This window comes from Babesia bigemina (assembly GCF_000981445.1).
Source record: "Babesia bigemina genome assembly Bbig001, chromosome : I".
NCBI classification, from domain to species: Eukaryota; Apicomplexa; class Aconoidasida; order Piroplasmida; family Babesiidae; genus Babesia; species Babesia bigemina.
Genome location: NC_027216.1, coordinates 2,002,771 through 2,029,284, shown reverse-complemented (window position 1 = coordinate 2,029,284; position 26,514 = coordinate 2,002,771). Strand labels below are relative to the sequence as shown.

The following is a 26,514-nucleotide window of genomic DNA, read 5'->3' as shown; positions in this document are numbered from 1 at the left end:
CGACGGTATACGTTAACTACTCTTTTCAAAATGGTGTACAACTCGTTGACTGATGCTCCTCGCAACCTCAAGGAGGCCATTGATTGGCTGTTAGCCCTTAAGGGAACAGAAGCCGAAAACAACTTTAACGCTATGGCTTCCGCGGTATACGATTTTCTTGCAGACAAGCCCGTTGGCAGGATTAAGGTGCGAGCTCTAGAGAAAGTAAAGTCCATTTCTCACAAATTCATGGGACAAAAGGCGCTTAAGGAACACTCATTCGTAAAAATAATGCTGAGAAGATTCGAAAGCGAAATGAGTACGAAATTCAGCTTATTCCATAGACACTTTGGAAGTCTCGCCCAAAGCGATTGTGAGAACGTCATAGAAGCTACAGGTGTGAAACCTGAAGACATCGCAGTGGAGTTGGCAAAAGCTGTGGATGGTTGTGAGAAGTTCTTGGATGATGTGAAAATTCCTGGACAGTACAGCTCTGCTTACAGTTCAAGAGCTACGTGGGATTCATCGTGCTCGAGGAAGCCAGAAGCTTGCGCAGTGGTTCTCGTGGGAATCGCACCGATGCTATACGCAGGTCTACGGTCCCTGAAAGAGGCCAGTGCGGACGTTGTGAACCGTCAATGGTTAGTTAGTTATGCGGAAATGCATCTCAAGGATGTGCTGAAAGCTGTTGGGTACAAAACGCAGGAATATCGCGCTAGCATGAGTGGAGCGGATATATCTACGGCGTTAAATAGTGTGAAATACGATATGTTGAGTTCAATATACGACCTCGCTGGATTTTGGGCCTTCTATGGATTTGATAAAATTGGAGATCTAAAAGTTGAACAACCCAAAGACCCTAAAGCTGATCCATCCGTTGAAGGTGAAGGCAAACAGCCTGTTATCCCTGAAGCCGAACCATCCGTTTACGGCGAGGGCGAGCAGTCTGTTATTCCCGAGGCTGAACCATCCTTTGAAGGTGAGGGCGAACAGTCTGTCATCCCCGAGGCCGAACCATCCGTCGAGCCTGTGCAACCCGAAGTAGATGACGTTGAACAACCTGTGAAGGTTGCCAAGGCTGCTAAAGTGGCAAGGTCTGTAAAGGCTGCGAAAAAAGCTGCCAAGAAGGTTTCCAGAAAAGCTCGCCAAAAGAAAGAGAAGAAGCAGCAGGAATCCGCTGAACACTGAGTGGCAATCTTACCACTACTCAAAACCCATTTTCTAACGTATCAAGTGTAATCATGGTCAATATTGTGTACACTCTTAATTCACAATGATGCTCTCGTAGGAGGGTAAAACACAGTCCATATTTTCTGCATACTCTGCTACATAGCGCATTTTGGCGTATGGTTGTTTCATCTGCATACACACGCAATGCATTATACCATACAGGCGTGTTGTGTATGCCTTCAATCTATATATCACAGTTCTCTCAACCTTCTCACGTTAATTACCAGTCGCTGAGGCATTGGGGTGATTCGGTGTAACTCCCGTTACTGGTACGCAGAACGCCTGTTTGGTTAAGGGCAAATGAAGCCATGTACATCTAAACACTTCGGAATGCGATGTGTGATCATGACAACTTTTTTAGACTTACATGATACGACTTGGCACCAAAGATCCACACAGTTATTTGCCATTCATTGTTTTGAAGTGTTCATTCATCGGCTGTATTAATATTGTGTTTGCTATGCCTCGCAAAGAGTATATGGACGATAGTGCAAGAGCTCATGAAAAATGCTTAAGACGATGGGAAACCAGTGCTAATGAAGTTCGGTGACGGAGTCCATCCCATGAACTAACATGGGTGCAAGCTCAATGTGGTCAGATTGAGCGCTAGAAGTGTTGCATATATTAATTAAGAGAGTGCAATAGCTATGAAACAGTTACATTACCGAATGAAAAAATCAACAATTAATGTTACCGCCGACATCATGCAGCTGGAACATTGTTGCTAAGCGTTATCAAAACCGTACTCTTACTACTCCGGCATATGCTGAATGTGTTATTATGTTGCCTTCAGTAATCTGGTGTCATTATGAGTTCCCAATACGTATTTTCCTACAAGGAATCACTGCTTGATGCAATACTCAGCGAAACTGATCAGATGGAGAGAACTAATGCGATTACTCAATTAATACGATGCCTATGCTAGAAAAGCATCTTAACTTCTGTCATACAGTCCCTCATGTTGTTTAAATTCCCATCGCTGAAGAGGCACCAACGATTGTGGCTGTTCAGTCCTGGTGGTTAGGGGCTCTTAATATGGTAATAGCATCCTTATGCGATAATCTAATCGGCATATAGCATTTACGTTGCTGCTGCTAACAACGTTGCCATCAAATGCCTGATGGTTGACCCATATTAAGATGATACGCCAGAGCCCCAACAGCGACAATGGTACTTAGTATAGTAGCATTTATGATGTTTATAGCATCACGCGTTGCCATTATGGTTGTGAGATATTTTCATAGAGCGCTAGAAGGAACTTTACAATTATTTTATTGAGACACTTCGATCAGCTATCAGCTTGAATGGCAGGTATAAAACGAGTCACGTGGTGTAGAGAAACGCCTGCATTAGGTAATACGCGAGAACCCATGTTATGAAAAGATATACTGAGTGCCAATGTGATTAGATTGCATTTTACGAGCAACTCTCCGTATAAGGTGTAATTGGAGCTGCGTTGCCCCCTGGTACATAGCAGGTTGGGCAATCAGACCATGTAATAACAATCTTGTCAGATCCGCTGGAACTGCATAAAACCCCAAGTGTACGCTTACATTGATGCTGTTATATGGTAGTCAAAGAGTATTGTGAGTGTGGATAGTGAATGTTTTGGTGATGGGGAGTAGTTCGTTCTGGCAGACACCTGGTACACGGAGCGGAACTATTAATACAAGCTCTACAGCGTATCCGTAGGTTATGCACGAGTGCTGTTCATAGTGGAATGATTCGACAATCCCGTGATTCAGCCTTGGATGCTGCATTGGCAAGTCGTAACAGCATGCGCGGATTTATATGGGAGTTTTAGACACCCCTAAACTTTGCGTAGTTGATATAAGTAAATGAACCAGAAATATCACCATAGGTTATATCCACGTTCATATGATACGCATGTGACTTAGTCCCTCTTATGCTCGTCATCACATGCAGTGGCGTGGTATCCTGGCATAGCGGAGTTAAGGTGCTGATGCTAAAAAGATCAATACGCATCGGGATATGTACAGTTCCTTTTTTATGATATAGTAATCGTTAAAAACCGCGAATCCCTAGAGGGATTAACGGTGCATACCCCAACTGCTGCAACATTTTGAGTACGTTGTTAATCGCTAAAAAAGGTTGCAAAGTGAGTGCAAGATGTCAGAAACATGCAAAGAATGCACAAACTGTGCTCAATGTAGCACGAAGAACTGTAAACAGTGCGCAAAATGGTCGTGTACATGTCCATGTTGTACCAAGCACAAGAATGGAGCAATTACGTCAATACTCTGCTGGGTTATCGCATTTATAGTCTTCGCAGTGTTGCTCGGCTTTGCGATATACCTCTATAAGACAAAGTCATCGGCTTACCTTATTCCCAAAGCAGTCTACGAGTGGACCGGGTACACTTCGTCATACTCTGGCCTCGGGAGCAAGAATCTCAATTAACTTACACGTGCCGGTGCGTGTCCTGGCGTTCACCTTTTATCGTAATCGACTCGTATTATCACACGAGTTTAATGATTGACTTAGTTTACATTCACGGAGTAAAAGCAACGGTTTGTGATAGACACCGGACAGAGATAAATGATCGCAACTGCAATCTAGTAAAAGTCGTTGTTGACAGCCACTTGAGCGTAGACCAAAAATGATTTCAGACATCTCACGTTGGTGTTTGCCATTGCCGCACAACGAATTATGTGATGCTTCAAATCGGTATTAAATCGGCTTCACAACACATGGGGGCTGTTTATGCCTAATGATCTAATTTACATCTGTCGTACAATTGAAATAGTTACTTTATGACCCGTGCTGATGACTCATCATGCTGAAGGTGACGAGTGTAATTTTAAGTGATGTAGTGACCTGTGGATCATCTGACTGGATGACATGTTACTGTTTATGTGGACGGTAGGGTAACGAATTATTCTAGGAATCTCCGCCTTTATTGCTAGGTTACGCCACAGAGAGGCGCCATTAGAGGAAATGATTACCGGTAATAGCTAACATCATAATAGTCAATGGCAGCTCGCCAAGCCATGCGGTGGAACAGTTAAGGCGTGGCATGCAAGCACTGGTCAGTGATTGAAAAAACTATTTTGTATATTGGACAGCTTCAACCCTTGCTATCTAGATTAGGATGCCCATATGTCTCATATATGCACTCGGACGTTGTGTGGGTTCACACTATGCCAAAGTTGCAAGTCGGGAATAATTCTTACCCCAGCACAAGATAGTTGGGATGCCAGGTGTGCTGGTATAGGCACTACATCTTGTCGGTTGGTTGAGGCTATATCAAACCTAAGGTAAGTGATTAATAACTCTGCAGGGGTCTTTGTGAAGTGAGCTGTAGGAAAGATGGGTAAATGGGAAGGTCCTGTTGGCTACGCTATTGGCGGCTTTATTTTATTTCCTGCCCTCCTTGTCTTGGTCCTTTACATCATGGGGCAAGTTTATAACAAAAGTCTTGGTACAATTTTCGCCGAAATACGTGACGGGTTCCGTGATTCCAAGCCTAAACTGCAATGAACGTTTGGCGTCACACAATCCACATAGCCTCCCTCTAACCATGTAACCTTCGATTTCAATTTTTATGCTTTGGTCCAATCACTAACACGGTCGTATTACATGTACTCACTTGCAGCACGTTTTATAGACGGCTGTCAAACAGAGTAGTTGTCGCAGCTATATACAGTCGACTACAGCCATGGTACTGTAAGCTATGTGCTAATACACGTAATAGCTACTGCGGCACAATGCATCACAAGGTAGAGCACTATCGAGTAAGGCGATGATTACCATTTCGTACGGAGTAGCGCATCATGGTCCTCTCCTCCGCAGCTGGGAGTGAGGATGGTGGAAAGGGTGTTGCCAGTTGGTGAATCATTAGGCAAATCCTCCATCCTGAATCCCATCTTGACCCTGATTTTGAGGCACGGGTTGCACGGGTCGAAGAGGTGCGTCTTGAAGGTGGAGTCCCAGCGGTCAGTTAAAAACGCCTGGAGGGGGGATGATGTCTTGACATCACTGCCGTACTGACAACCCATCCACCCACCGCTTAACTTATCCCTCTTACACTGCGCCTTCAGGAACGTCAACTGGTGGTGGCAGGCGTAGGCGTAGTCTCGCAGCTGGCAGAGGAGGGCGCAGCAATCAGGTTCATCGGATTGGTTGGACATTGGCTTCACAGTTCTTGATGCAACACTAGCTCTCCAGTTAGGTGCGATGGAGGTGAGCACTGAACCTGCAAACATGGCGGTAAGCTGGAGTATGTCGAGGACATGATCAGGTAGGATGTTGTTGTGGTTGATGGAGAGTGCAAGCTGTGAAGTGTCCTTATGCGAGCCAGTAAATGCCTTTTTAATACACTGTTTTAGAGTCTTATGATGCTTTTCGTTTTTAAGCCCTGCCAGCCACTGAAGCATATCACGGACGGTGCGCGGTGCCTGCGATGGGAACAGCTCCGTCTCGGGGATGTCGGTGGAGCCGGGTGTGGATGTCTGAGTTGCCCAGGGAGCGAGGCACATTTTTAGCTCCGGGCGGTTAATTATTTGCGGATCGAAGTCTTCGGGAATTGAAATAGGCGCAACGTCAAACGGTTCTATGTTGAGGTTTATGGCGGGGGTGGATGGGACTATAGGATCAACTGGTTGGAGTTTTGGGGGAAGTGGAGGATCATCTATGTTTAACTCATATGAGGGGTCGTCAAGTGTGTGCTTGTAGATATCAATGAATAAAGGTTGTGACGCAGCTTCATATGTGTCTTGGTTCACGATGTAAGCCTTGTCATCTTTCGGCGGTTTTGTGATTTGAAGGGATGTATCAGGTGGGAGTGGTGTAAAGGTTGGTGTTGCTAATACATCATTATGTGCGAAATCAAAAGACACATCCGCAGGCGTAAAGTCCACATTGTATGATTGGTCATTGGAACGCTCCACCGTCGTTATTTCGAATTGATCGTCGGTAACATTATAATATGGATCCATGTACACTTGCGAATCGTGTACTGGATCTAATTGGTCAAATGTTTCGTCTTTAAAATCGTCCGAATCATCCGTCGGAGGTTCTGTGATTTCTAGGGAAATAGGGGGGACTCGATGAGAGATGTCGAATTTCGAAGCTTTAAAGGTATGTATGCGATCAGCTTCAATTTTCGCGGCAGTTCTTAACATTTCTTGTTCGCCAATGGTCTTGATTGATTCCTCATTCAGCGCTTGGAGCTCACGTTGCCGCTGACCATGCTGGTGCTGAAGTTTCTGATTCTCATAGTGGATTTCCGCATCCATTTGCCTCTTGTTATAATCGTAGTGCGTCGCTTTTTTGCCATCTAAACTAGCAGCCGGTTGACCAGCTACACTTGCCATAGTCGCAGTAATATTGTCGTCTAATGTTACGGTGATTGGCAATTTTGTCACAACGTGGTCATGTTGCGCAGTCAGATTGGTGGTTTTTATTGGTTCGAATACCGATAGGTCCGAGTCAACTAACGCCGATTGTATGTAGTCGGTAGTCACACTTTGTGCAATGGCTTCACTTCCACCAATTGATATGTTGTTAAACCCAGGGTCAAGTTGCGTGGGAATAGGGGGGTCATGTTCTGTTGACTTAGGCGGGGAGACGGTCGGCTCACCTGTAAGTGGAGGTTGCCTCACAAATTTGTCATTGGGAACAGCGTCTACAGTCAAACCTACAACATCGGGCACCAGCGAAGATGTATTTGGCAACTTTGGCGGCTTAATCGGGTAGCCCATCGGAATATCATTATATGCAAGAAATTGTAAAGGCCTGGACTTCTGTATGCCTTGGGAGTCAGCTGTTGGTGATCCAATGAATTCCGACTTACGTCGCTGATATTCATTTCTCGCATATATACGTTTTAAAGCATCTTTAGCTTTTTCAATATTCTCATTGAGCCGATATGCACGGAGTTCATCTGGCACGTAATTGCCCGTAAGAAATGGTGTAAGTTGCGAATGAAGTGTACGTTTCTTCTTTGGGAATTTATTACCAAAAACCTCATCATATTTAGCATTCTGTACAAACGGTCCAGAATTCAATTCTGCCCATTTATCTTCAGCCTCGTTCTGCTTGTGTAATAAAAGGTCAGAGATATCCGGCAAAGCCTTGCCCTCCAATGGTGGGCTAATATGAGAGCCATCTGCAGACAGTATGCGCTCTTCCGATTGTTTCCATTGTTGCCCATATTGATTTACTGCGTCATCATGATTGCTGCGTTCGTTTTTACTTGCATCTGACACGACCTGGCCAGTTAATCCGGACGGAGTCGGAATCGGCGACCCATGTCGTGAAGGTTTAACTTTAAAACCGTGGAATGAAATGTCTTGGTTATGTTCACGTTTAATCCAGGCTTGCTCGTCAGCTTCGCCACGCTGTTCTGATTGAAATATTTTGTTGTTCATATTATCATCTGCTCGTGTTTGATTCTGTAATATCTTTTCATAGGCTATTTTAAAATTTGCGTCAAGTTTTTGCCTGTTTTGGGTTGTAGAGTCATCCGGCAAAGCTGCACCGTCCAAAGGAGATTTTAAGTCATAACCATCTAGCGACAGCGGGTAATTTGTCATTTGATTCATTTGAAGTTTATATTGCTCATACGCAGCTTTCTCTTTTCTTTCCTCTGCTTCTTCTTCATTTTTTGCTTCGTTTGCTTTTGTCCATGCTGATTCCCAATATTTTGCTTTTTTCAGACGCTCCTCGGAGATACATATCTTATTGCCACCTTTCCAGCTGTCCGTAAGTGTTTGGCCTGCTTCGCATTGTGGAGTAGTAGACTTCTTCCCTGAATTATGATCAGTAGATTCACCCGCATTCGGTTTTACACCGGCACCTGTATCGGAACTCGGCCCGATAGGAGTCCTGGTAGAAGCGGCTTTACCAGTCTCATCCTCTTGACCACTTGTTTGAGTAGCGCCAGGAGAGCGCTGGACACTTAGGTCCTGAACACTACGGGGACCACCGGCACCAGATGACCTAGAGTCTGAACCTGTACTGCTTGATGGCTGAGTGGGCTTAGAACTTGGAGATGAGGCAGGTGGATCTCCCTCCGCCTTCTTGCCCTGGTTCTGTGCTCCCTCCGCTTTCTTGCCCTGGTTTGGAGTTCCATCGACTTTAGGTGCAGTAGGCTTGGCGGCCTCGGTTTTAGTGGCTTCGGTTTTGACGGGCGGACTGTCTTTATCATCCAACGGTGCATCCTCTTCATCCTCGGACTCCTCATCCTCATCCTTTTCATCTTCATTTTTATCTTCTGTTCCTTGTTCTTTTCCTTTTTGTGTTTCTTCTCTATCCTGTAGTTTGCATACTTCGCCATTCAAAATTTGCACCAGCTCTTCCAGGCCTTCACTTTTATCTTTCATCACACCAATTACACCATCCCAATCCGTTTTCAAAACCTCATACGTATTGCTCCATTTGTTAAAGTCGTGGCCATAAAACGTGAATCCGTAGCGGAAGAAGTTTTCATTGAAATAGTTGGCAAGAGCTTTGGCGTGTTCAACAGACGAGATTTTACCTTTCTGAAAAGATCTACTATTAATACCTTTTAGGCTACTAATGGATTTAATTAGCGTCAATTTACTCAGTACATCATCCAAATTTGTTCTAAACCAACTAGCCATTTTTTTAGCAATATTTTGTTTATTAAGGTCTTTGAATAGGCGTCCGTACCCTGTAAAGGAAAACCGCTCGCCTTTAAAAATCTTTTCAAGAGGGTCTTTCAGTTGGGCACAATGTGATTTTAATTGATTATACTTGATGCATTTATCTTTCGTATATAAATGACTTTTAAAATCATCCTCATCCTCCACTTCCGCAAATATTCTGCAAAAATCGCGCACCAACCGGAGGGCGTTGGCGATGTTCGGAGTGTCCGTTCCCTTATTACCAACTACCGTAGTAGAATAAACGTCGAGGAATAGATTTTCCTTATAACGATTCTTGTCCAGCAGATTTCCAAGGTCAGCTGCCATTGCAGAACCGACGGAATATCCACCCCCAGTATTTGGCTTCAGATCGCTTGGCTCAAATCCTCCAGGGATAACACCGTACTTATCGCCGTTTGCTGTAATGAGATATTTTTCAATATTAGTGGCATGTTTCATAAGTGAACCCGACGGCATAACCCTAGCCAACATTTCAACTTGCCCAATCATGTCATCAGCCCAATCACCGCCGCCCATAGCTGCGAAACCTTTATCAACATGATACCGCAAGTAGTACATCACGGCAAGCACCTTTGGAATGCACTCTAGGAGAGCGTTCAGGGCAGGTTTAGTGGTTTGAGGTTTATGTGTGCCCTGATCCGCTTTTTTGCATAGCTTGTGATGAAATTTTGACACTTCATTAAGGAATTGGAACAGTGCGTCTTCAATGCGCTGTCGGTCAACATTATTATACTTATTGTTTAGAAGCCTCGCCAGTCGACCAGCCAACTGCGTTCTCGCACCACTCCGTTTAGTATCTCGCAACCATTCCAAGAACTGGAGACAATCCTTGAGAGTCTCTAACTTGACACCGTGTTCCGTGACCGACGAAGTACGCTTAGCCGCCATCCTGTCCCCTTCCAATTACCCACTGATCCACTGTTACAAACCTCCACAGCCAGCCTCCAGTACCATGTCAACTGGGAAACACTAGAGTGATCACACCTCTAAGGTGACGCCGCTTAATACAGCATGGCAGACAACTAAGTGTGCTGAGTGGAAAGGCTAGCAAGTGAGGCGCATAGTAACTACAATACACAGCATACTAATACAATGGCACACCTAAACCATATTGCAAAATTCATGAACCGTCACACGAATCCTATAGACACACCACTCACCTGAGGAGGGAAGGCGACAAGGCAAGGCAGCCATGGCGGAGTGAGGGTGGAGAGTGGTAGGAGGATGGTGTTATACATGATGTTTTGCAGTAGAAATGAAATATTTTTGCAGACTTTTGGTTGAGTGTTTGTTGAGCACATAGCTCACGTGCTAGGTCATCACTCAGTCCAGGTGCTAGGTCACCTCACTGCTCATGTGATTTGTCATCAACGCAATCATTACGTTGCCTACAACATTAGATCTCAGTTGGCAGTTGGGTGATCAGTGGGATTTGGGTTACAATGTTATCTCTACCAAATTGCTGAGATCAGCTGTAGAACGCGATGCAGAAGGGTATCTTGCGGACGAGGAAATCGCGGATGTTGCGGCCCACCGGGAAGCGGAAGATGCACAGGTCGAGCAGGATGATGGCGACGATGATGGCAACGATGACGGCGGCGATGGCTTGGGGGGACGGGGGGGAAGGTGGAAGATTGCTATCTTCGGTGTGATCTTGGAGATCGGACGATTGCTCTTCGGTGGCCCTAAGATGCTGAGCATCGGGTAGAGCAGGGGGAGGCGGTGGAGGGGGAGGAGGAATGGGCTTGCAGGCGTCAGGCTCTCTACATTTCTCTTTACAACACTTACATCCACATTTCAACTCCTTGCCTTTACATTTCGTTATACAACCGAAAGTAGCGCAATCGGAAAGATTCTTGCCTGAATGGCGTGTTAGGTAATAAGCCATACATCCATAGCATTGGCTGCTACTATTACATGTTTCACAGCACCAGGAACAACAGTTACACCAATGAGACGCTTTACATCCGGTACCACACGTACACTGGTACATCTTCCCCTCCCAGTCCCCTCAACCTGCAAACATATCAATCACTCAAGCAACGCACTAACCAACCACTCATGAACACGCACCTTAGCTACGACACTGGCCATCTACCATCGGCGCCACGGTAGCAGCAAAATGATGACCATCTTGTGCACCGCCACTCACATCACATCTATGCAGCTATCACAACTGAAGTACAACTAAGCTAAAGCATGTTGATACCATCCTGGTTGTGGCATGCAGGACAACCAGTGCCAGTGGAGCAATCAACTCCAACCATCACGGACAGTACAAAGTTGGCGCAGCCGCTTCTGAATGTCATCACGTTTGTGTCATAATGAGTGCCTAAAAGAGATGTAGTACTCCATTAACAGGTTTCTTATCTATACCGATGCCATCAATGTCACCTAACTTTGCTGTCCATTGGCCATCACATCAGAGTCCGGGATCCATCCATTGCCCAGCGACTCACATTGCGGTCGTGGTAACTAGTAACACGGCAACTACATAATAACTCATGTAGCTTAGCACTTATCAGCTGCCTACGTTAGTGGCCAATCACCCGACTTCACAGCACTGGGTCAGTAGGATGGCCTAGGCATGTCTCACAGGTGACTCACAACTCAAAGTACCGGGCGAGCGACGTGACAACGCATCGACCAAATTAAGGTTTATATGTTACGTCATCCTATTGGTCAGGTGCCACATAATCATTTAATCTAACAACCAATAACCATGTATGTTAACTGATGAGTGATGCATGACATTAGGTGATGGGTTGCCAGTTAGGTGACTAGGTGAGCTACGGTGGCAGTGATGACAACAACAGATGAAGCAGCGGTGGAAACACATGATGGCAGCAAAACGATATAATCGCAGCGACGGTAACACACAATTGTAACTTCCATTACAATTCATGGCAACAACAATCACCCTTGCAGATAGAACACCCTGTTAAGCTTGTTGACACGTGCAGCGGCGAGCAGCGATGGAGCGGCGATGCGATGAGGGAGTATGTAGATGCGATTTGATGTGGAGCAGGTCGAGGAGGGCAGCAGATTAAATACACTAGCTCGTTCAGAACTAAATCATGAGACTGAACGTAAGCACCGATTGTGTTGTATGAACTAATGTGAGATGGCTACGTGTGCTATGTGAACCTATGAGAATCCCCTGTAGGAGCTCCGTCGAGATGTTGGGAGGATGTTGGACAGCTTTTGGTATGTTATGTTCAGGATACCGAAGTGGTAACATGAAACTACGATGATGAGAAGGATGAATACGGAGATGAAAATCCAAGTTTTTTGCTTCAAACAACATAGGCAAGTACACTTCCACAAACCTTTACTGCATTTCCTACAAGACGATGTATCGCATGTTCTAATGCCATTTTTGAGGGTTGTTTTACTTTCAACACATTTCGGACAGGCCGAACACTCCGGGCAACAACCGGCGCAGCACTTACAACTTGATTCAGCACACTTCCCACCACTTTCCTTGTGACACTCACACGTCTCTTCCGTCATCTTCCCCGTGGTACTCCCCTCAACGTGCAACCATGAACTACGTATTTCAGCCAAGTACACTGCCGTCTCCCATCTGGGCGCCAACCAACCGGGTCACCGCCATCCAGTGCACCGCTTGTTACATCGCTAAGATGCAGATAACGCCACCAAAATATTACCGAGTTGGCGCATGTGAATTGTATCCACCTGTGGCATGCAGGTCAACCAGCACCAGTTGCGCAGTTACAATGCCGTCCATCAGACAACGCCACTCTGTCACGGCCTCCAAGTACCATGATGTTTGTGCGTTAAGAACTGCCTCTGTACACCACGGGGTATCAAGCGACATCACTACTAACCACCACGCTTACGACAAATTCCCCGTTACCGTGGCACCCAGTAGCCACCCCATCGGCTTGCCCCGTCATCACCCACCATCTCCACTATCAGTACCCAACCCGTCGCCTATGCAATGATAAGATGGTTAGCTGACACAGTTTGTTAGGCGCAGTACATAGGCAACTCATTCACCTATCAACCCGGCTGTCACCTGTCTACATAGTTGATCACTCACCACGTTAACAATCCACCCTGCCACCCACCGCCTTAGAAAGGCCCTCCGTGATCAATGAGCGCATTTCTAATGAACATTTCTGTGGCTCATAGTATAAAATTGTAATGCAATTCTAACTTATTTTTATGCCTGGCATATAAGTTGCCTAGTGATGTGACGGTTTCGGCTGGGTGGTGGGTGGACTGCGCCAGACCATTGCCACAGTTTTTCGACTGTAACAAGCATTACAGACCATATCATCTATAGTTTAAATACACTATGCCTTCACCGGTGAATTTACGCCACGTTTGATAAACTCACCCAATTGTTTGGTAACCTTTATGTTCCGCACTTTGGAGGGTCCCAAGCACCTATCAATTCTGTTATTGGGAAGCTCAACTACAGAAGTGTCACTAAGCTTAAATAGGACGTGTTCTTGTCTAACCATATCGAAGAGGGTGAAGGTCCACTCTGTGCTTAGCCGCTGTTATACCACCTCCATTGTCGCAGCCAGAGACATGGTGGAAATGGTACTTTGATGATACCCTCAACGGCTTTTTCGCGCCGTATTCTGTGGACGTTAAGACCTGAACAGGGCATATCCGACGTACGCCAATAGCGTGTTGCTAGGCGTCATACCGTCATGGATGCGAAAACCACCCGCAGCGCTATGGGGATAGGACAAGCTATGGATTTGGTAACAGGCGTACTAGCAGCCTGCAAGGTGGGACTGGAGGTGCCCGGACTCAGGGCAGAACAGAGCATCAAAGTTATACTGGATGCAACGACGTAGGTCATGCCTCTTTCCGGAGGAGGGAGGGTGGAGCTGGGTAAGCTGGGGAGAAGTAACATGCCTCTCACCGATGACAAGGCGCCCCTGTCTGGAGGGGATGGAAGCAGCTGGATGAATTGAAGCAGAGCTGGTATGCAACGTGTAGTTATGCGGATAACGGCGTTTTCAGGTTGAAATCTCGTACCGTGAATTATTTAAGGCGAGCATGAATTCTTAAGTGTTACGAAAGGGAGTGGAGGTTGATTTGACGTAACACCGCGCATTAGCGCTAGCAGTAGGCATTGACAACCTTTGAAAGTATGTTGCCAATTGATAAGTCTCTGCTTATACGCTTGGATGGGGAGACTCTGGGCTACTGGGATGGACGTGCCACTTGATTGTTGACATGCGCTTCGCCACATGCGGTGGGATTGGATATCCGTGTCATGGCAGCGTTGGGATATCCGGATTCATGGTTGCCCCAGCACATGGTGGATGGCGTGGTAAGGGTGGAGGTATGGTCATTGTGTACCGTCAGTTGGCTGAGGATGTTCGAGGTATAAGGTACGTTGTTCATTGCCGTGCTGGGTTGTTTAGCAGGTGATCATATGATAAAATGTCGAAGTGTGCTTGCGAGAAAAATGGAATATGCGTCGGCACCTCGTGTCCACAGTGCGTAAAAGGGTTTTGCAACTGCAAGTGCTGTGTAAATGGCGCAGTGTTTTACTTTTTCGTCGTGTTTTTCAGCATTATCGGCTTAGCGGCCCTCGTTTTCTTGGTCCTTTATATCTGCGCTAAAGTCCATAAACAAAGCCTCATGACAGTTTTGGACCAACTATACGATGGGTTCGCTGGAACCAAGCCCTCACTTCACTAACATGTAATACCCTAACCTAGTCCACGTAGCCTTACTGTAGCCGTGTCACATCTGATGTAAATATTGGTGCTTTATATTACGAAGTCAGTTGCAATAACATTGTCTAGTGCTCGCACAGTAATGTAACACAGATTATAAACATTAAAGGTCAGTGATGGTATTGCTACTCAGTGTAACCCCATAGTGCACGGATGTTGGGTGCCCAGTGCCAAATACGCTTTTCACCTCTTGGATCAAGACTCAGTTGTTAATACCCAACTAATGCATTTGAGTAGAGCTGTATCACAATGGGTCAGCGGAGCTGTTGTACGTTGAGCTGTAGAGCGATGCAAAAATGTAGAGTCTCCGTGGACCGACTCAGTAATAGAGCACCCAGCATTAACGAACTACCCGGAATCCGGTAATCCCACGCATAATGCGCAACGCATAACCTTAACCACATACAAAGGGTGGTGATCGAAGAAACACATAAAATAGTGATGAGGGACATGAAACCAAGAGAAGACTACGATTCCGTAGTAGACCATCTGGCCCAAACTGGATGGGTGCCGCATCGGTGGCGCCAGTGACGATCGGCAACAAACCGACGTGGAACTCGCAACCAGTATCAGCGTGAGGCGTCAGCCTTGGTAAACTGAACGGCAGCACAAGTCACATGTAACCACACAGCACACTTTAAGGTGAGAGGACGTAATAAGGGACAATAATGGGCTACGCAGTAAGAACACGGCTCATAATAGCTTCAATGCAACAATGGCCACATAAGCAGCATATGCCTCTTCTACACATAACATTATCACGCAGATTCAGAAGATTACCAACAAATTAAGGATAGAGTTGCTAAGTGATACATTCTACACGTGTCGACACCGTGCACCCCATAGGCGATATACGTTCCTGCAACTGCTATGCCACCGAATCACGCCGAGCCGCACTAATTGCTCATCTGTCTGCATAGGCGAACATGAGCGTGCAGTATTATTTTAGAACAGCGCATATCCACAGGTCTGTTGGGTATACGAGGATGCAAGCATGTGCCGCTGCAACGAGAGCAGGTCAAACTGCATCACGAACGAGATTAGAAGTGCCTTGAGAACCGTGTTTTTCTCAGTTGAAGGCACCAGCGCAGTTAAAGATTGTATAATCCAAACTGGCAATAATTAAATTTAAAAAATTAAAAATGCCTCGTGAGAATTCGTATGAAGCCAACGAACTACCCTGACGAAAAGTTGATGTTTTAACTCCGTGTATAGTTAACTCGGGATGTCTATTCAATAGAATGCCCAAAAACCAGAGATGTCGTAGAGTGTCACCAACATATCTTTATCCATAACGCGCAAAGCCTGGCGGACATCTGAACCACTCATGCCAGCACGGCATTCTGGCTCTTTGTAACCCAGTGCTTTCAAAACACTTCCAAAACGCTCCTCCGCACCAGGTTTCGACTTTTCTTCAATTGCAGCTTGGGTCGCATCCCACAAGGTTTGTATGCCGGCCCATATCATTGGCGCAATACCCACTAGAACCAACGCACAAGCTTCCGGGTTTTTAGAGCATGAAGCCTCCCACGTAGCTTCTGAACTGTAAGCCGAGTTATACAACTCTCGGTTTTTAATGAGTTTCAGAAATGTGTCACAATCATGCACAATTTCTTCTACGCCGTCTGCCAAGTCTTTAGGTGTTACATCCCTGGATTTTATGATGTTCTCGTAATCACTTGGGAAGCGCACCCAGAGACGCTTTAATTCAAGACCGACGGTTTTATTCATAGGCCTTTTGAACCTCTCCAGCAGCTCTTTTATGAACCACCGACCCTTAAGTTCTTGTTGCTCCATGAACTCTTTAGAAAGACGTTTCACCTTCTCGATCTCCGGTATAAACAACAAACCAACATTCTTGTCTGAGAGAATTCGGTATAGTGTCTCACCTAAAGTCTGCATGATAGTTTGAGAATCATCTCCCTTCACGGCTATCAACCAATCAATGGCCTCCTTGAGGTTGCGAGGAGCATCAGTCAACGAGTTGTACACCATCTTGAAAATAATTGTTAAACTACAAAAAATTGTTACGCGCGTGTGGATGTGTATGTATTTATCAGCCGGTGTGCAAACAGCGGTGTCTTGATGGGGGGTTTGCACAACAGCAGTGTTTGCTTCTAGCACACACGCACCTTCTAGGCATATGTAAGTCCCATCTATACAATAAGTAGGTAAGTTATAATGGCGGGATGACAAACTAGCTGCATCGCCGCAACCAGGTCCGTACCATTGACGTGGCCTGCCGGTTATCAACACACCGTCACAATGAGAAATGCGAGCTCACACTCACTTGTCTTCCGTGATTATCATAATTGATGTTGCTCTTAGTTGACACCATAATAGTTTCTAGTGTCTCTCGGCGTATAACTAGAGCGCCTTGCGACAAAAATTCGCCTTCCTCGCAAGACATCAATGTTTGCGGCTGTTATCAGCGCATGCTGCGCAATCCAGGGAGCAATCATCTTCTAGATTACTGTCTGTGCGTGGGCTATTTCGTGTGTATGTATATACCTATGATACTTCCGTTTTGGACGAACGCGCCGGTTGCTTACTTAACGCCCCCTTTGCATTGAAGATGTTTTGTCTCATACCATGTAACTTCGACACGGCGTATCAAACAATTTGATGTAATTCAGAATTTAGTCACGGTAGTCGATTTCGGGATTCCGGAATTGCCGGTGACTGTTCTATCACATCAATGTCTTCATGTATGTTAACTTGCATTTCAACAAACGTAACTGCGCCACTTCAGGCCACCACCATCCCACTACCAAGTCACCAGCTGCGACACAGTGTGGCATTATGCATTTAGAAATCACCGCAATGTCGAATAAAATACCCCGTGACCACGCCGTCCCGTAGTTACGTCAGACAAAGTCCCAGCATCACCCAGATTGACGTCCTCAGACGTGCCACGTAACACACTCCGGACGCTTGGGCACCTGGCGTATGAGAGAACACCTCTCCCACGCCCACTACTAGGGCGGCCAAGATTGGCATGCAATGTTAATTCGGCAATGAACTTTCTTATCACGTTAGCTGCTAGTTGCCAGTTAGGTGGGATACGTGATGGTGGCTGCTGGAAGTCTGTTGAGCTCAAAATGTACTCTTCAAACAGAAATGCACATTTAGACTGCCTTCATCGTCTCATCTTGTAAGCGCAATCCATCAGCATGCAGCTCTGATTTATCGTTAATATCGACAGCTACCGGATGTATTGGGGCGTTATTTTATCAGCATAAGTGGACTCACATGACACGCACCTGTTAGGAAAAATGTAAGAATGCGAATTCTCCACTCAGACTGCCCCTGTTTGCACGAGAGGTGCAACATTTCGGGTTTACAAATAAATAGCTGACCATGTTTGCGGGGCCTCACTAGGTCATAGTTGGGGTGCAGTTTGTGGTTACGACTTCGAGGCTTATCACGATGCTGACAATAAATGTCACCACACTGAAAATAACTCATACATAGGCAACGGTTTACCGATATTCGCCCATATAGGGTGAAATCCACACGGTCTAGCCACCCACTCCCAGCGGTCAACCAACGTGCTCAGGCACCGCCGCAGTGGTTGCTCATCCAAATTGGGGGCGTCAGTGAAGTCCCGTTCAAGGTACCACGTATTGCTCTTTGTCGTGTGTTAAAGTCATCGCCGAGGTTCCAAAATGCGAGCAGCGGTGCGAATCTCCACGTCGCATCTTCCTCATGCCTGCGGTAGATAACGCCCAACTAAGTGGTTGTGACAAGTAATTCCACAGCACAGTCTTCGCAGGGTCCATGGCCGTTCACACTTGTTACAAAAAGCTACCACAATACAAGAATATGTTCTTCGACTGGCAATTACAATTACCTCACTCTACTCTAAAATCATGCTGCCCGAGCAGACGTCTAGGTTGCAAAGGAATTTGTATTCAAGGCTACAACCGGAACATTCATCGAGGCTGACGGATGCAATGGTAAACACCACATTTTATGATTGGTGTTGGCAACAGTGCTCATGAAGGCACAAAATAGGATGTAGATGCGTCGCCTCATACATGAGAGTTATATTCGTTTAATCACCATGTACAACACAGCAGGTGCAATACAGGAAACTGGCACTAAAACAGCAACACAAGCGTGCAAATCGGCATTACCAACGTAGACCATTTGGTTGAGATGAAGATGCGAGAGGATAAAGCGTAGAGACTTCGTGAAGGACATTATAGGGGGGGACATTTTGTCCGAAGAGCATATACGAGGTACATACCCAAATGATGCTGTTAGAATGGACTGCAAAGGTATTATTACCACTTTTCTATTGGTTGAATGTATAGATGTAACCGGATACGTTTTTTGACCACTGGACAGCGTGCAACCCGGAATCGACACCAACTCCGTGCGAGGGCTTGAGCTTTAAATACACGTTAAAAATCCATGAGAAGCACAGTTACAGTAACTCGTCTTAACTGTAAACATGACGGTCCAAGGCAAATACGTAATTGCTGCTGCCCGCTTAATGCTTGACTCGACATGGCACCTCACATTAACGTCTTTAAGCAAAGCAACGGATGGAGGTATATACAATTCTATTAATGAACGCTTGGTTGATGCTTTATGTTGCGCATTTGTTCTAACACACTTTCTTCTGAGATGTGGCGTTAAAATTCATTGCAACAAGCATACCTGCCATTTGCAAGAAGGCATCGTCCTTACATTTGCCAGGATTCCGGATTCCGCCGTTCGAATCCCCAATTAACCATCCGTGATTTCTCACGTTGGCTGTGCCTAGTTTTGCCGATAGTATGGCCTGTTGTTTTTGTAGAGCAATAATGTGGTCTAACCAGAACAGCGCGGTCGACCGCTGTAAGCGACATGAATATAGGAGTGCTTTCGAATTCCTGTGTCGTGTGCTTATGGTGCCATATAGGCTGCACTTACGCTTATTACTCGCGAACACCTGAAATCCAGTTTGGCAAAGCAGTGAAGAAGTTGCATCATATCCTCCATTCTGCATTGGTAGTTAAAATGGCAAAAAATTCAATGAATAACACCACATTGGCAAAGCACGACTAAACCATCCACATCAATGCACGTACTTGCTTGATCATAAATTCAGCAAATGTGGTTCGGAGTCGTTAATAGAATATAACCATATGTTTATTGTCCAACCACATCGTACAGCCTCCATTGATTCAACCTACCGAATTTTGGATATGCGTGGTATGACATTGTCCCCAACTACTTGGTCCAGCAATCGCTGGCGATAACGCATATTTGCCAGACACTGTACAAATAACAACGAATCCTTGAGATCGAGGGATCGGTACTGATAAAGGCATAAAATGCGGGCATGCGAACCTACGGTCTCTTGAAATGACATTAACAGTCGGTCAATTCTATTTGTCACTGACGTCGCTCCCCATGCATCGACGTGTGAGGCCAGGCCAAATAACAATATCAACTTTCCTGTACAAATTTGGATCCAATTCACACCTTATTACCCTTATTCGATAAGGGCGTGCGCTTTCCTCGTATCAAGTTTTCGATGACAGGCATTAGACCGGGGTCCTCAAGGCCTAGACTGGAGGTGAGCGCAAAAAGTTCTGACAATATTCACAGGCTACTAAAACAACCTAACCAATGAGATTGTCGACATTTTCTTCTCCCGTAAGTTCAATTGACCACTGTTTCACCGCCTGTGAGAGAGCGTTTTTTATTTCGTCCTTTATTTCATCGGTCAAGGCATTCTTCCCCAGTAACTCGAGAAGCGTTTTGACGTACAACTTGCTCAATCTAACGTCTTCATCTACGATAATTAGTGCCTAGAGAAGTCATAACAAACCGTGTTGGCGTGGTACGCGCAAGAAGGCACCTACATGGTCATTCGAAAAGGCTCTTAGGTGTGCCGCTGCGGCAGAGAATGTGTGCTGAGACAGCAGCTTCCCAGCATCGAAAAGGAGTTGGTCACCCAAACCTGAGTTAGGATCAGGTTTGCCTGCTGCAAATGTGCGATAATTTTCGCTAAAGTGGCGATGGAGGTAGGGGAATCCTATGTATATATTTCGCGTGGCTTTGTGGCCAAAGAACCCGTGGTGAGCTGCCTGCACCAGATTGTAGAATATTTTGATTCGCTCCCTTCTATTATTTTGCAGTTGGTCCTTCAGAGCGAGTATTTGATATGCCAAATCGCGATTTTCATCACTGTCCTCTGTGGCCACAAGGGACGGCTGGAATCTTTTTCTCACGTAATGCGATAGCTGCACAACGTCCATAGAAAGTATGTTAACGGCGGCTCTGGTGGACATTGCGCCACCGCATCTATTTCAGAGTGCTTCGGTGGCAACGACGGTGATGCTGTGGCAATGCAGATGGGGAGCGCCGACGGTCCATAAAGGTAAAATATCGCAAGAATACTCATCAATGCCTATTAAAAATGTAATGTGTAACTGTTAAACTATTGTAGACACAGTGCCGCCATGGAAGTCGAAGGCCTAGGTAGGTTTGACTTCATTCTCCTCCGCATCTTATTGTCGCGCAGATTCCGCGGCCCTGAAGGCCATTTTGATGCGCATCGATAATTTTGAAGGCGAATTTGACTTCTTAAATCCAGCGTACAAGTGTCGAGTTGTGTTTAAGGGCATCGCATTTCATTCTGTCGCCCATGGCTTGCGTTTCCTACGCTTATCGCATAATATAGACGGTCAAGAATACCACTACGATGGATCTGACCATTTGCCAGCTCATGTCGCTAACCATGTGTCGTCTATGGACGTATCTGCAACCTCAGAAGGCAGTGATGAGGTTAGATTACTGTTTGTTATTTGGCTAACGTTTTGATGCCACCTCTGATTATGTAGTCGCGCTGCGCAACCATTGACCTATACAACCTTCGCTAATCGCGTATCAGAACCCTTTGTGGAGTGCGCATCGCCACGAATGGCTAGAATTACTGCTTCGCGACAAGTACCGGAGGAACGGAGGTAATCTCTATACCGCCTCACTCTAACATTTTCAGATATACGCACTCGTCTTGGCAAGACTGGAGATAGGCAGATCGTTTTCACATCCACTGATCTGTTTCTGGGATTTGACGGGAAGAGTGGCCAAAACAAGGTCGGGCGCATCACGGAGCAAATACGGGAAGATATGTCTGCCTACAAGGACCACCGAGGTAGGCTTTGGCGAATTTATGCAACTAATACAATATGAAATTCCCTTTTCAATGGCCTGTGATGCTATTTAATTAAGATAATTGTGGTGTTACGCGTGGCCGTTAGGTGAGCTGTCAACTCATGCAACTGATCGTCATTATATTTCACAACATTATGCAGTGTGGCTACTAATGTGCCAAAACATGAGTGCTGAAGATTTTTGGGTAACAGTTGAAGAATCACACGGTGATTCCGGCATTTGCAAACACCGCCTCGAGGGCAAATGCTTGTATGACATAGGGCGCATCCCATCGTGCGATCTAAAACCCGCCAACCCTTCCATTAGCCGTGTCCACGCTTCCATATACATGAACAAGCGTGGTCATGTTTGTATGGTGAACTACAACGACGTCACCGGTGTGACCGTGAACGGCCAGCGGTTGGAGCCTCATGAGCCGTTTGCTATGAGGAATGGCGACCGATTCACTCTTGGGGCATCAAAACGCGTATACCGTATATCGATTGACCGCGACCTGGTTTCGCGAAAGATGGCCGAGATTGCGAGCAAGCGCCGTGAGCTTCAGCATAAGGCCGACCTTCACGCAAAGCGGGTCAGTAACGAGCTTGAGACATTTCTGAAGGGCCATGACGAGGTAATTAGTGACATCGTACCTTCTATACATTTCAGGTGGTTGTGCTGAATGTGAGTTACAAGACCAAACGTGCGGATCTGTACGACTTCTTTTCGTCATGCGGTGACGTGGAATCGATTCAATTACCTCAGAACCGTGGTTCAAGCGATGACCCTGCGTCGGATGAGACCCTTGCACGTCGTGGAATCGCATTCATCAAGTTCAGGGACAAGAAAGGTGCAGCCCGTGCCCTGGAGCGTGATGGCATGTATTTGAACTATCGCAAGATACAGGTGAAATACAAGTCTGAAGACAGTTGGGAACCTGCGCGTCGTCGTGAGCGATCAAGGTCGCCTCCTCGATCGGGGTCGCCGTCACGACGCCCCTTCTCTGTACGCAGAGGTTATGACCGTTCAAGACAGAGCGCAAGGCGTCGAAGTCGCAGCAGAAGTGCATCAAGGCATCGACGCCGCAGCGCCGATTCCAGCAGCTACAGCAGGAGTAGGAGCTCTAGTAGGGCTCGAGACGATCAGCGGCGAAGCAGTTCACATTCCAGTCGAGGTTGAGATTCAGCCCCAGGATGTCATATGGAGTGCAACACTTTTGCAATGTAAACTATGTTTCCGATGATTATACGATGTATATGGGTGGCCGTTAGCTGAGGCCCCTCTTTGGGGGCACATGCTTGGTTGGACCGCGGCAATACTGTAGTGCGCCTGCGGGCCGTGCTAGCTCAGCCACTGCTTGAGATAGGTGCACTTAGACGGGCACAAATCGTGGTACTTGTCTATTTGACATGCCTCCACTTGCTCACACCTGAAGCACGGCGTGCCGAAAGCTTTTTGGGCGAAGCTGGGGGTAGCGCTTCCAGACCACTGCAGACAGCGTTAGTGTTATAAATTGCGCTAAAGTGATCGGAATATTATAACTTACAATGTATATGGTGTCACCGAGTGCAGTTGGAGCGCTGTAGACCTTGTCCTCCAGCATCAGGATTTGTATGATTGAGAGAACATCCTCCTCTCGAACTTCCTGTACATGCAATATACGACAACTCGCTTCGTTATTACCCCGCTGATGTTTTCCAACGTTTTTAGGAAGTTGGTGATTTGAGTGAGGGAAGACCCCTGGAATTTTGCGAGAAAGGATCCAACTTGTTCTTGGATGTGCTGCACGCTGATGAAACCTCGTCTTGACGACACCGTTCAATAAAAGTCTTGGCATTCTAGAGCGCAAGCTACCGTGGAACATCGGTGGCATTTTGCGCCAACAACTAAAGGGTTTTAACCAATTTTCGCGTTTGGCTCCGTTGGTGCACCCGTAGCAATTGAATCACGGTGCGCTTCCAGCAGCCAAAGCGAAATCCGTGCTGCTAACTCAAAACAAAGACACGCATATACACACGACGTCGTCAGATGTACCCACCTCTACTAGCATTTCGTTGAATTCCCCGTTGAGATAGAAGGAACCCCCGGTTAGCTGCGATTATTGGCAATAGGCACTACTGCACTTACCTCTCTAGCGGGTTTAATATTGAAGAGCATGTACAGCTTCCTGCTCTTTTGGTGCACGTTTGTGACCTGCTTGACAAGCCCATGCTGCTCAACCAAAACCTTTAGCGTCCTGGTGAGTTGGTTACCCTGCGCCCGTTGATGGCATGCTGCATCTACCCTTACCGTGATTTCGCATAGCTTTTTGATGTCTGCCGTCCATATGCCCCTGTTCCCTGCGGTTTCTATGGTGCAGAAGACCGCGTATTCCACATCCTGCAGGCGTGCCACTTGTTCGCGTGACTCCTTGTCCCTCAGCCTGACGTACTTCTTTCCATCATCGTCGTGGTGGAAGCTGTACTGCCTGGAACCCTTCAGCAGTTTGAGAAAGTTAAGAAAGTCGACAGAGTTCGACACAAGACCGTGCTGTATTGAGTGTCTAAATTTTGCGATGTGTCGTCCGAAGATTTCTTCCGTAAAGATTCCGTCGTTTTCCACACACAACTTGTAGACAAGCTCCGCCTCCTCCCGTGATAATGCCATGCTTCTGATACGTTAAAATTCCATTTTAATTTTGTTGGCCAGAGTCGCCACTGCCGGCGCAGCTCACAAAGGCAGACGTCACACCCCTAGGAGAGCGGCTGCGAAACAACTACTAATCTGCCACAGGCATACTATTCGACAGCCATATGCCTTCTGTGCTTTTACTTTAGTGATACTAGGTGCTTTTGAAGTTATTTTGTGCGTCGAACCGCGGCAGCGTAGCAACGACGAAGTTGTCGAAGGCGTTTCCTTCCAGGTACTTAAATCCTCCTAGACATTTCATAACATGTGTTTGTGCGATTTGTTGACGTAGTCTGCAGCAGATATGCCTACACATCTGAAATACCGACCTTGACTGCGCGCTCATGGCAGTTGCCGCGTCGCTAACGGCATCCCCTGTGAGAAGCTGGATGAAGCTGTTATTGCTTGACTTGTTCTGTGCAGCCGACGGTCTCTTTTGTGGCCGCGTAGCAGGTCGCCTGGCACCTTCGGCGCGTGCGTAGCTAGTCTCCTCACTCGGCGGCTGCTCCGACGCCTGCTCATTCAAAACAAGACTATCGCTGTTGTTAAGCGACGAAATTTGGTTTGAAAGAATGTTGTGGATTCTGCGCTTTTGATTTTGCGGTCGCGGTGTGTCACGATTGATCAGGTAACACTGCTCGGCGATTAGCGAGTTCGTTGAGCGCGACATTTCACATCACCGGCAATTGCGTAAAACCACTTCAGTTGTTTGCGTGGCGGCCAGCCTTTTCTACGCCATATGGCCGCCGCTCAACGAGCGGCCTAGACGCATCATGCTAGTGACGTAAAAATTGTACCGCAACAAGACAAGCCCATTAAAAATGCAATATTACTTTAGTCGTTATACAATGCCACTTAACGACTTATGTCGCAAGTCGTTAACCCACGCCGGTTCAACCTCACAATAGCCCGAATGACGCCTGTGTACGTGTGCCGCGACTGGAATTTTAAAGTTGCAGCAAATGGCAAGTGGAAGCGTTTCGTGTTTATATTGCATTGCTTATTATTCCACATGATTATGAAGATTGTGTGTCATCCACTGGAAGGACGATGTGACTTTCCTGCTGCAATGTGTTTGAGCCCCGCTTGATTTGCAGCGGTCTACAAACTGCACATACCCTTGAAATAGTATTTGGCGGAATCATGTAGCTATTTGGGAATACTAAATGACGCAATGGTCGTACACATAATTTTGGACACTTGAACACATTCAGCCTTCCGTTTCTTCGCTGCAGCTCAACCAATTCCTTTGGTTTTAAAACACGTGCACGTGTCACTGTACGCAAACAGCTGATTTGCCTAAACGTTCAACTCACGCAATCAAGTACTTATGTCTAATTTGACATTGGCATGTGCATTGGTGAGACGCGCTACTGTTCTAGTCCTTCTTCTAGGTATTCACCTCATTATTATTTGATATCACACGGACTATAATCGCTATTCACACAGTTATCTATATATTCAATTCACGCTCAACACAAGAGTTCAAACCTCTGCATTACTGCCTGCTGGGTTAGCATCTGCTTGATAATGAGATACGTATGGTTTAGGTTATGTTCACGGCTAACAGGATACTTCAATATTCACATTAAATTGCTCATCTAGTACGGTAACGCTATGAGGACTGGGTGGAGACTAGAAGGTTTTAGTGGAGTGAAGGCTTGGACAACTTTTGGAACAGATTAGATATAGCTTTTGTATACCATTCTATAAGGCCTAAGTAGTACAATGTGAGGAGGAAAAAGAAAATGCAGGTACAGCCGACTACAACCCAAAGACCCATTCGTTTCCAACAGCAATTGCACCTGCATTTCCCACGTTCCGTCGTACATTTACAATTTGGTTGATTACACCACCCTCCGGTACCACAATTACACTCAACCATTTTCCTCTATCACTCTACAAACAACCCTGCAAGCTATTAACGCACTATATGCATCTAACACTCTTGGTGAACTGAAGACAGAATGGCACTACGCATATACGTAACATACCATAGATCGTATGCTGGGGTAACTGTCAATTCAGATCTCGGAACTTTAGTATACCATCAATATCCACTAGCGGCGTGTATAGTTCAGGCTATTATTATTGTGTTC

General features: G+C 46.2%; 11 protein-coding genes across 11 annotated transcripts; 4 read left to right on the top strand and 7 right to left on the bottom strand.

Annotated features, from left to right (window-relative positions):
* Positions 1–30: 30 nt before the first annotated feature.
* On the top strand, positions 31–1,167 carry BBBOND_0109120 (hypothetical protein; the record flags this gene model as incomplete). Its single annotated transcript, XM_012911346.1, has 1 exon — positions 31–1,167. One exon carries the CDS (start codon positions 31–33, stop codon positions 1,165–1,167), a length of 1,137 nt encoding a protein of 378 aa, XP_012766800.1.
* Positions 1,168–3,410: 2,243 nt separating this feature from the next.
* On the top strand, positions 3,411–3,630 carry BBBOND_0109110 (hypothetical protein; the record flags this gene model as incomplete). The annotated part of the gene is made up of 2 exons (XM_012911345.1): positions 3,411–3,477; positions 3,503–3,630. 2 exons carry the CDS (start codon positions 3,411–3,413, stop codon positions 3,628–3,630), a joined length of 195 nt encoding a protein of 64 aa, XP_012766799.1.
* Positions 3,631–4,976: 1,346 nt separating this feature from the next.
* Positions 4,977–9,749, bottom strand: BBBOND_0109100 (Ribosome-binding protein 1; the record flags this gene model as incomplete). The annotated part of the gene is made up of 1 exon (XM_012911344.1): positions 4,977–9,749. The coding sequence occupies one exon, from the start codon at positions 9,747–9,749 to the stop codon at positions 4,977–4,979; it is 4,773 nt and encodes a 1,590-aa protein (XP_012766798.1).
* Positions 9,750–10,329: 580 nt separating this feature from the next.
* BBBOND_0109090 (hypothetical protein) lies at positions 10,330–10,955 on the bottom strand (the record flags this gene model as incomplete). The annotated part of the gene is made up of 3 exons (XM_012911343.1): positions 10,330–10,765; positions 10,845–10,877; positions 10,918–10,955. The coding sequence occupies 3 exons, from the start codon at positions 10,953–10,955 to the stop codon at positions 10,330–10,332; spliced, it is 507 nt and encodes a 168-aa protein (XP_012766797.1).
* Positions 10,956–13,549: 2,594 nt separating this feature from the next.
* On the top strand, positions 13,550–13,819 carry BBBOND_0109080 (hypothetical protein; the record flags this gene model as incomplete). Its single annotated transcript, XM_012911342.1, has 2 exons — positions 13,550–13,695; positions 13,726–13,819. The coding sequence occupies 2 exons, from the start codon at positions 13,550–13,552 to the stop codon at positions 13,817–13,819; spliced, it is 240 nt and encodes a 79-aa protein (XP_012766796.1).
* Positions 13,820–15,826: 2,007 nt separating this feature from the next.
* BBBOND_0109070 (hypothetical protein) lies at positions 15,827–16,588 on the bottom strand (the record flags this gene model as incomplete). The annotated part of the gene is made up of 1 exon (XM_012911341.1): positions 15,827–16,588. The coding sequence occupies one exon, from the start codon at positions 16,586–16,588 to the stop codon at positions 15,827–15,829; it is 762 nt and encodes a 253-aa protein (XP_012766795.1).
* A 2,620-nt stretch (positions 16,589–19,208) lies between these two features.
* On the bottom strand, positions 19,209–19,585 carry BBBOND_0109060 (hypothetical protein; the record flags this gene model as incomplete). The annotated part of the gene is made up of 2 exons (XM_012911340.1): positions 19,209–19,439; positions 19,517–19,585. The coding sequence occupies 2 exons, from the start codon at positions 19,583–19,585 to the stop codon at positions 19,209–19,211; spliced, it is 300 nt and encodes a 99-aa protein (XP_012766794.1).
* Positions 19,586–20,065: 480 nt separating this feature from the next.
* BBBOND_0109050 (hypothetical protein, conserved) lies at positions 20,066–20,883 on the bottom strand (the record flags this gene model as incomplete). Its single annotated transcript, XM_012911339.1, has 3 exons — positions 20,066–20,181; positions 20,217–20,400; positions 20,455–20,883. The coding sequence occupies 3 exons, from the start codon at positions 20,881–20,883 to the stop codon at positions 20,066–20,068; spliced, it is 729 nt and encodes a 242-aa protein (XP_012766793.1).
* A 171-nt stretch (positions 20,884–21,054) lies between these two features.
* Positions 21,055–22,991, top strand: BBBOND_0109040 (RNA binding protein, putative; the record flags this gene model as incomplete). The annotated part of the gene is made up of 7 exons (XM_012911338.1): positions 21,055–21,073; positions 21,117–21,379; positions 21,486–21,558; positions 21,594–21,749; positions 21,910–22,382; positions 22,418–22,676; positions 22,762–22,991. The coding sequence occupies 7 exons, from the start codon at positions 21,055–21,057 to the stop codon at positions 22,989–22,991; spliced, it is 1,473 nt and encodes a 490-aa protein (XP_012766792.1).
* A 98-nt stretch (positions 22,992–23,089) lies between these two features.
* BBBOND_0109030 (RNA polymerase rpc34 subunit containing protein, putative) lies at positions 23,090–24,394 on the bottom strand (the record flags this gene model as incomplete). Its single annotated transcript, XM_012911337.1, has 6 exons — positions 23,090–23,236; positions 23,295–23,393; positions 23,432–23,530; positions 23,787–23,840; positions 23,876–24,001; positions 24,038–24,394. 6 exons carry the CDS (start codon positions 24,392–24,394, stop codon positions 23,090–23,092), a joined length of 882 nt encoding a protein of 293 aa, XP_012766791.1.
* Positions 24,395–24,569: 175 nt separating this feature from the next.
* On the bottom strand, positions 24,570–25,085 carry BBBOND_0109020 (hypothetical protein, conserved; the record flags this gene model as incomplete). The annotated part of the gene is made up of 2 exons (XM_012911336.1): positions 24,570–24,708; positions 24,745–25,085. The coding sequence occupies 2 exons, from the start codon at positions 25,083–25,085 to the stop codon at positions 24,570–24,572; spliced, it is 480 nt and encodes a 159-aa protein (XP_012766790.1).
* Positions 25,086–26,514: the final 1,429 nt, after the last annotated feature.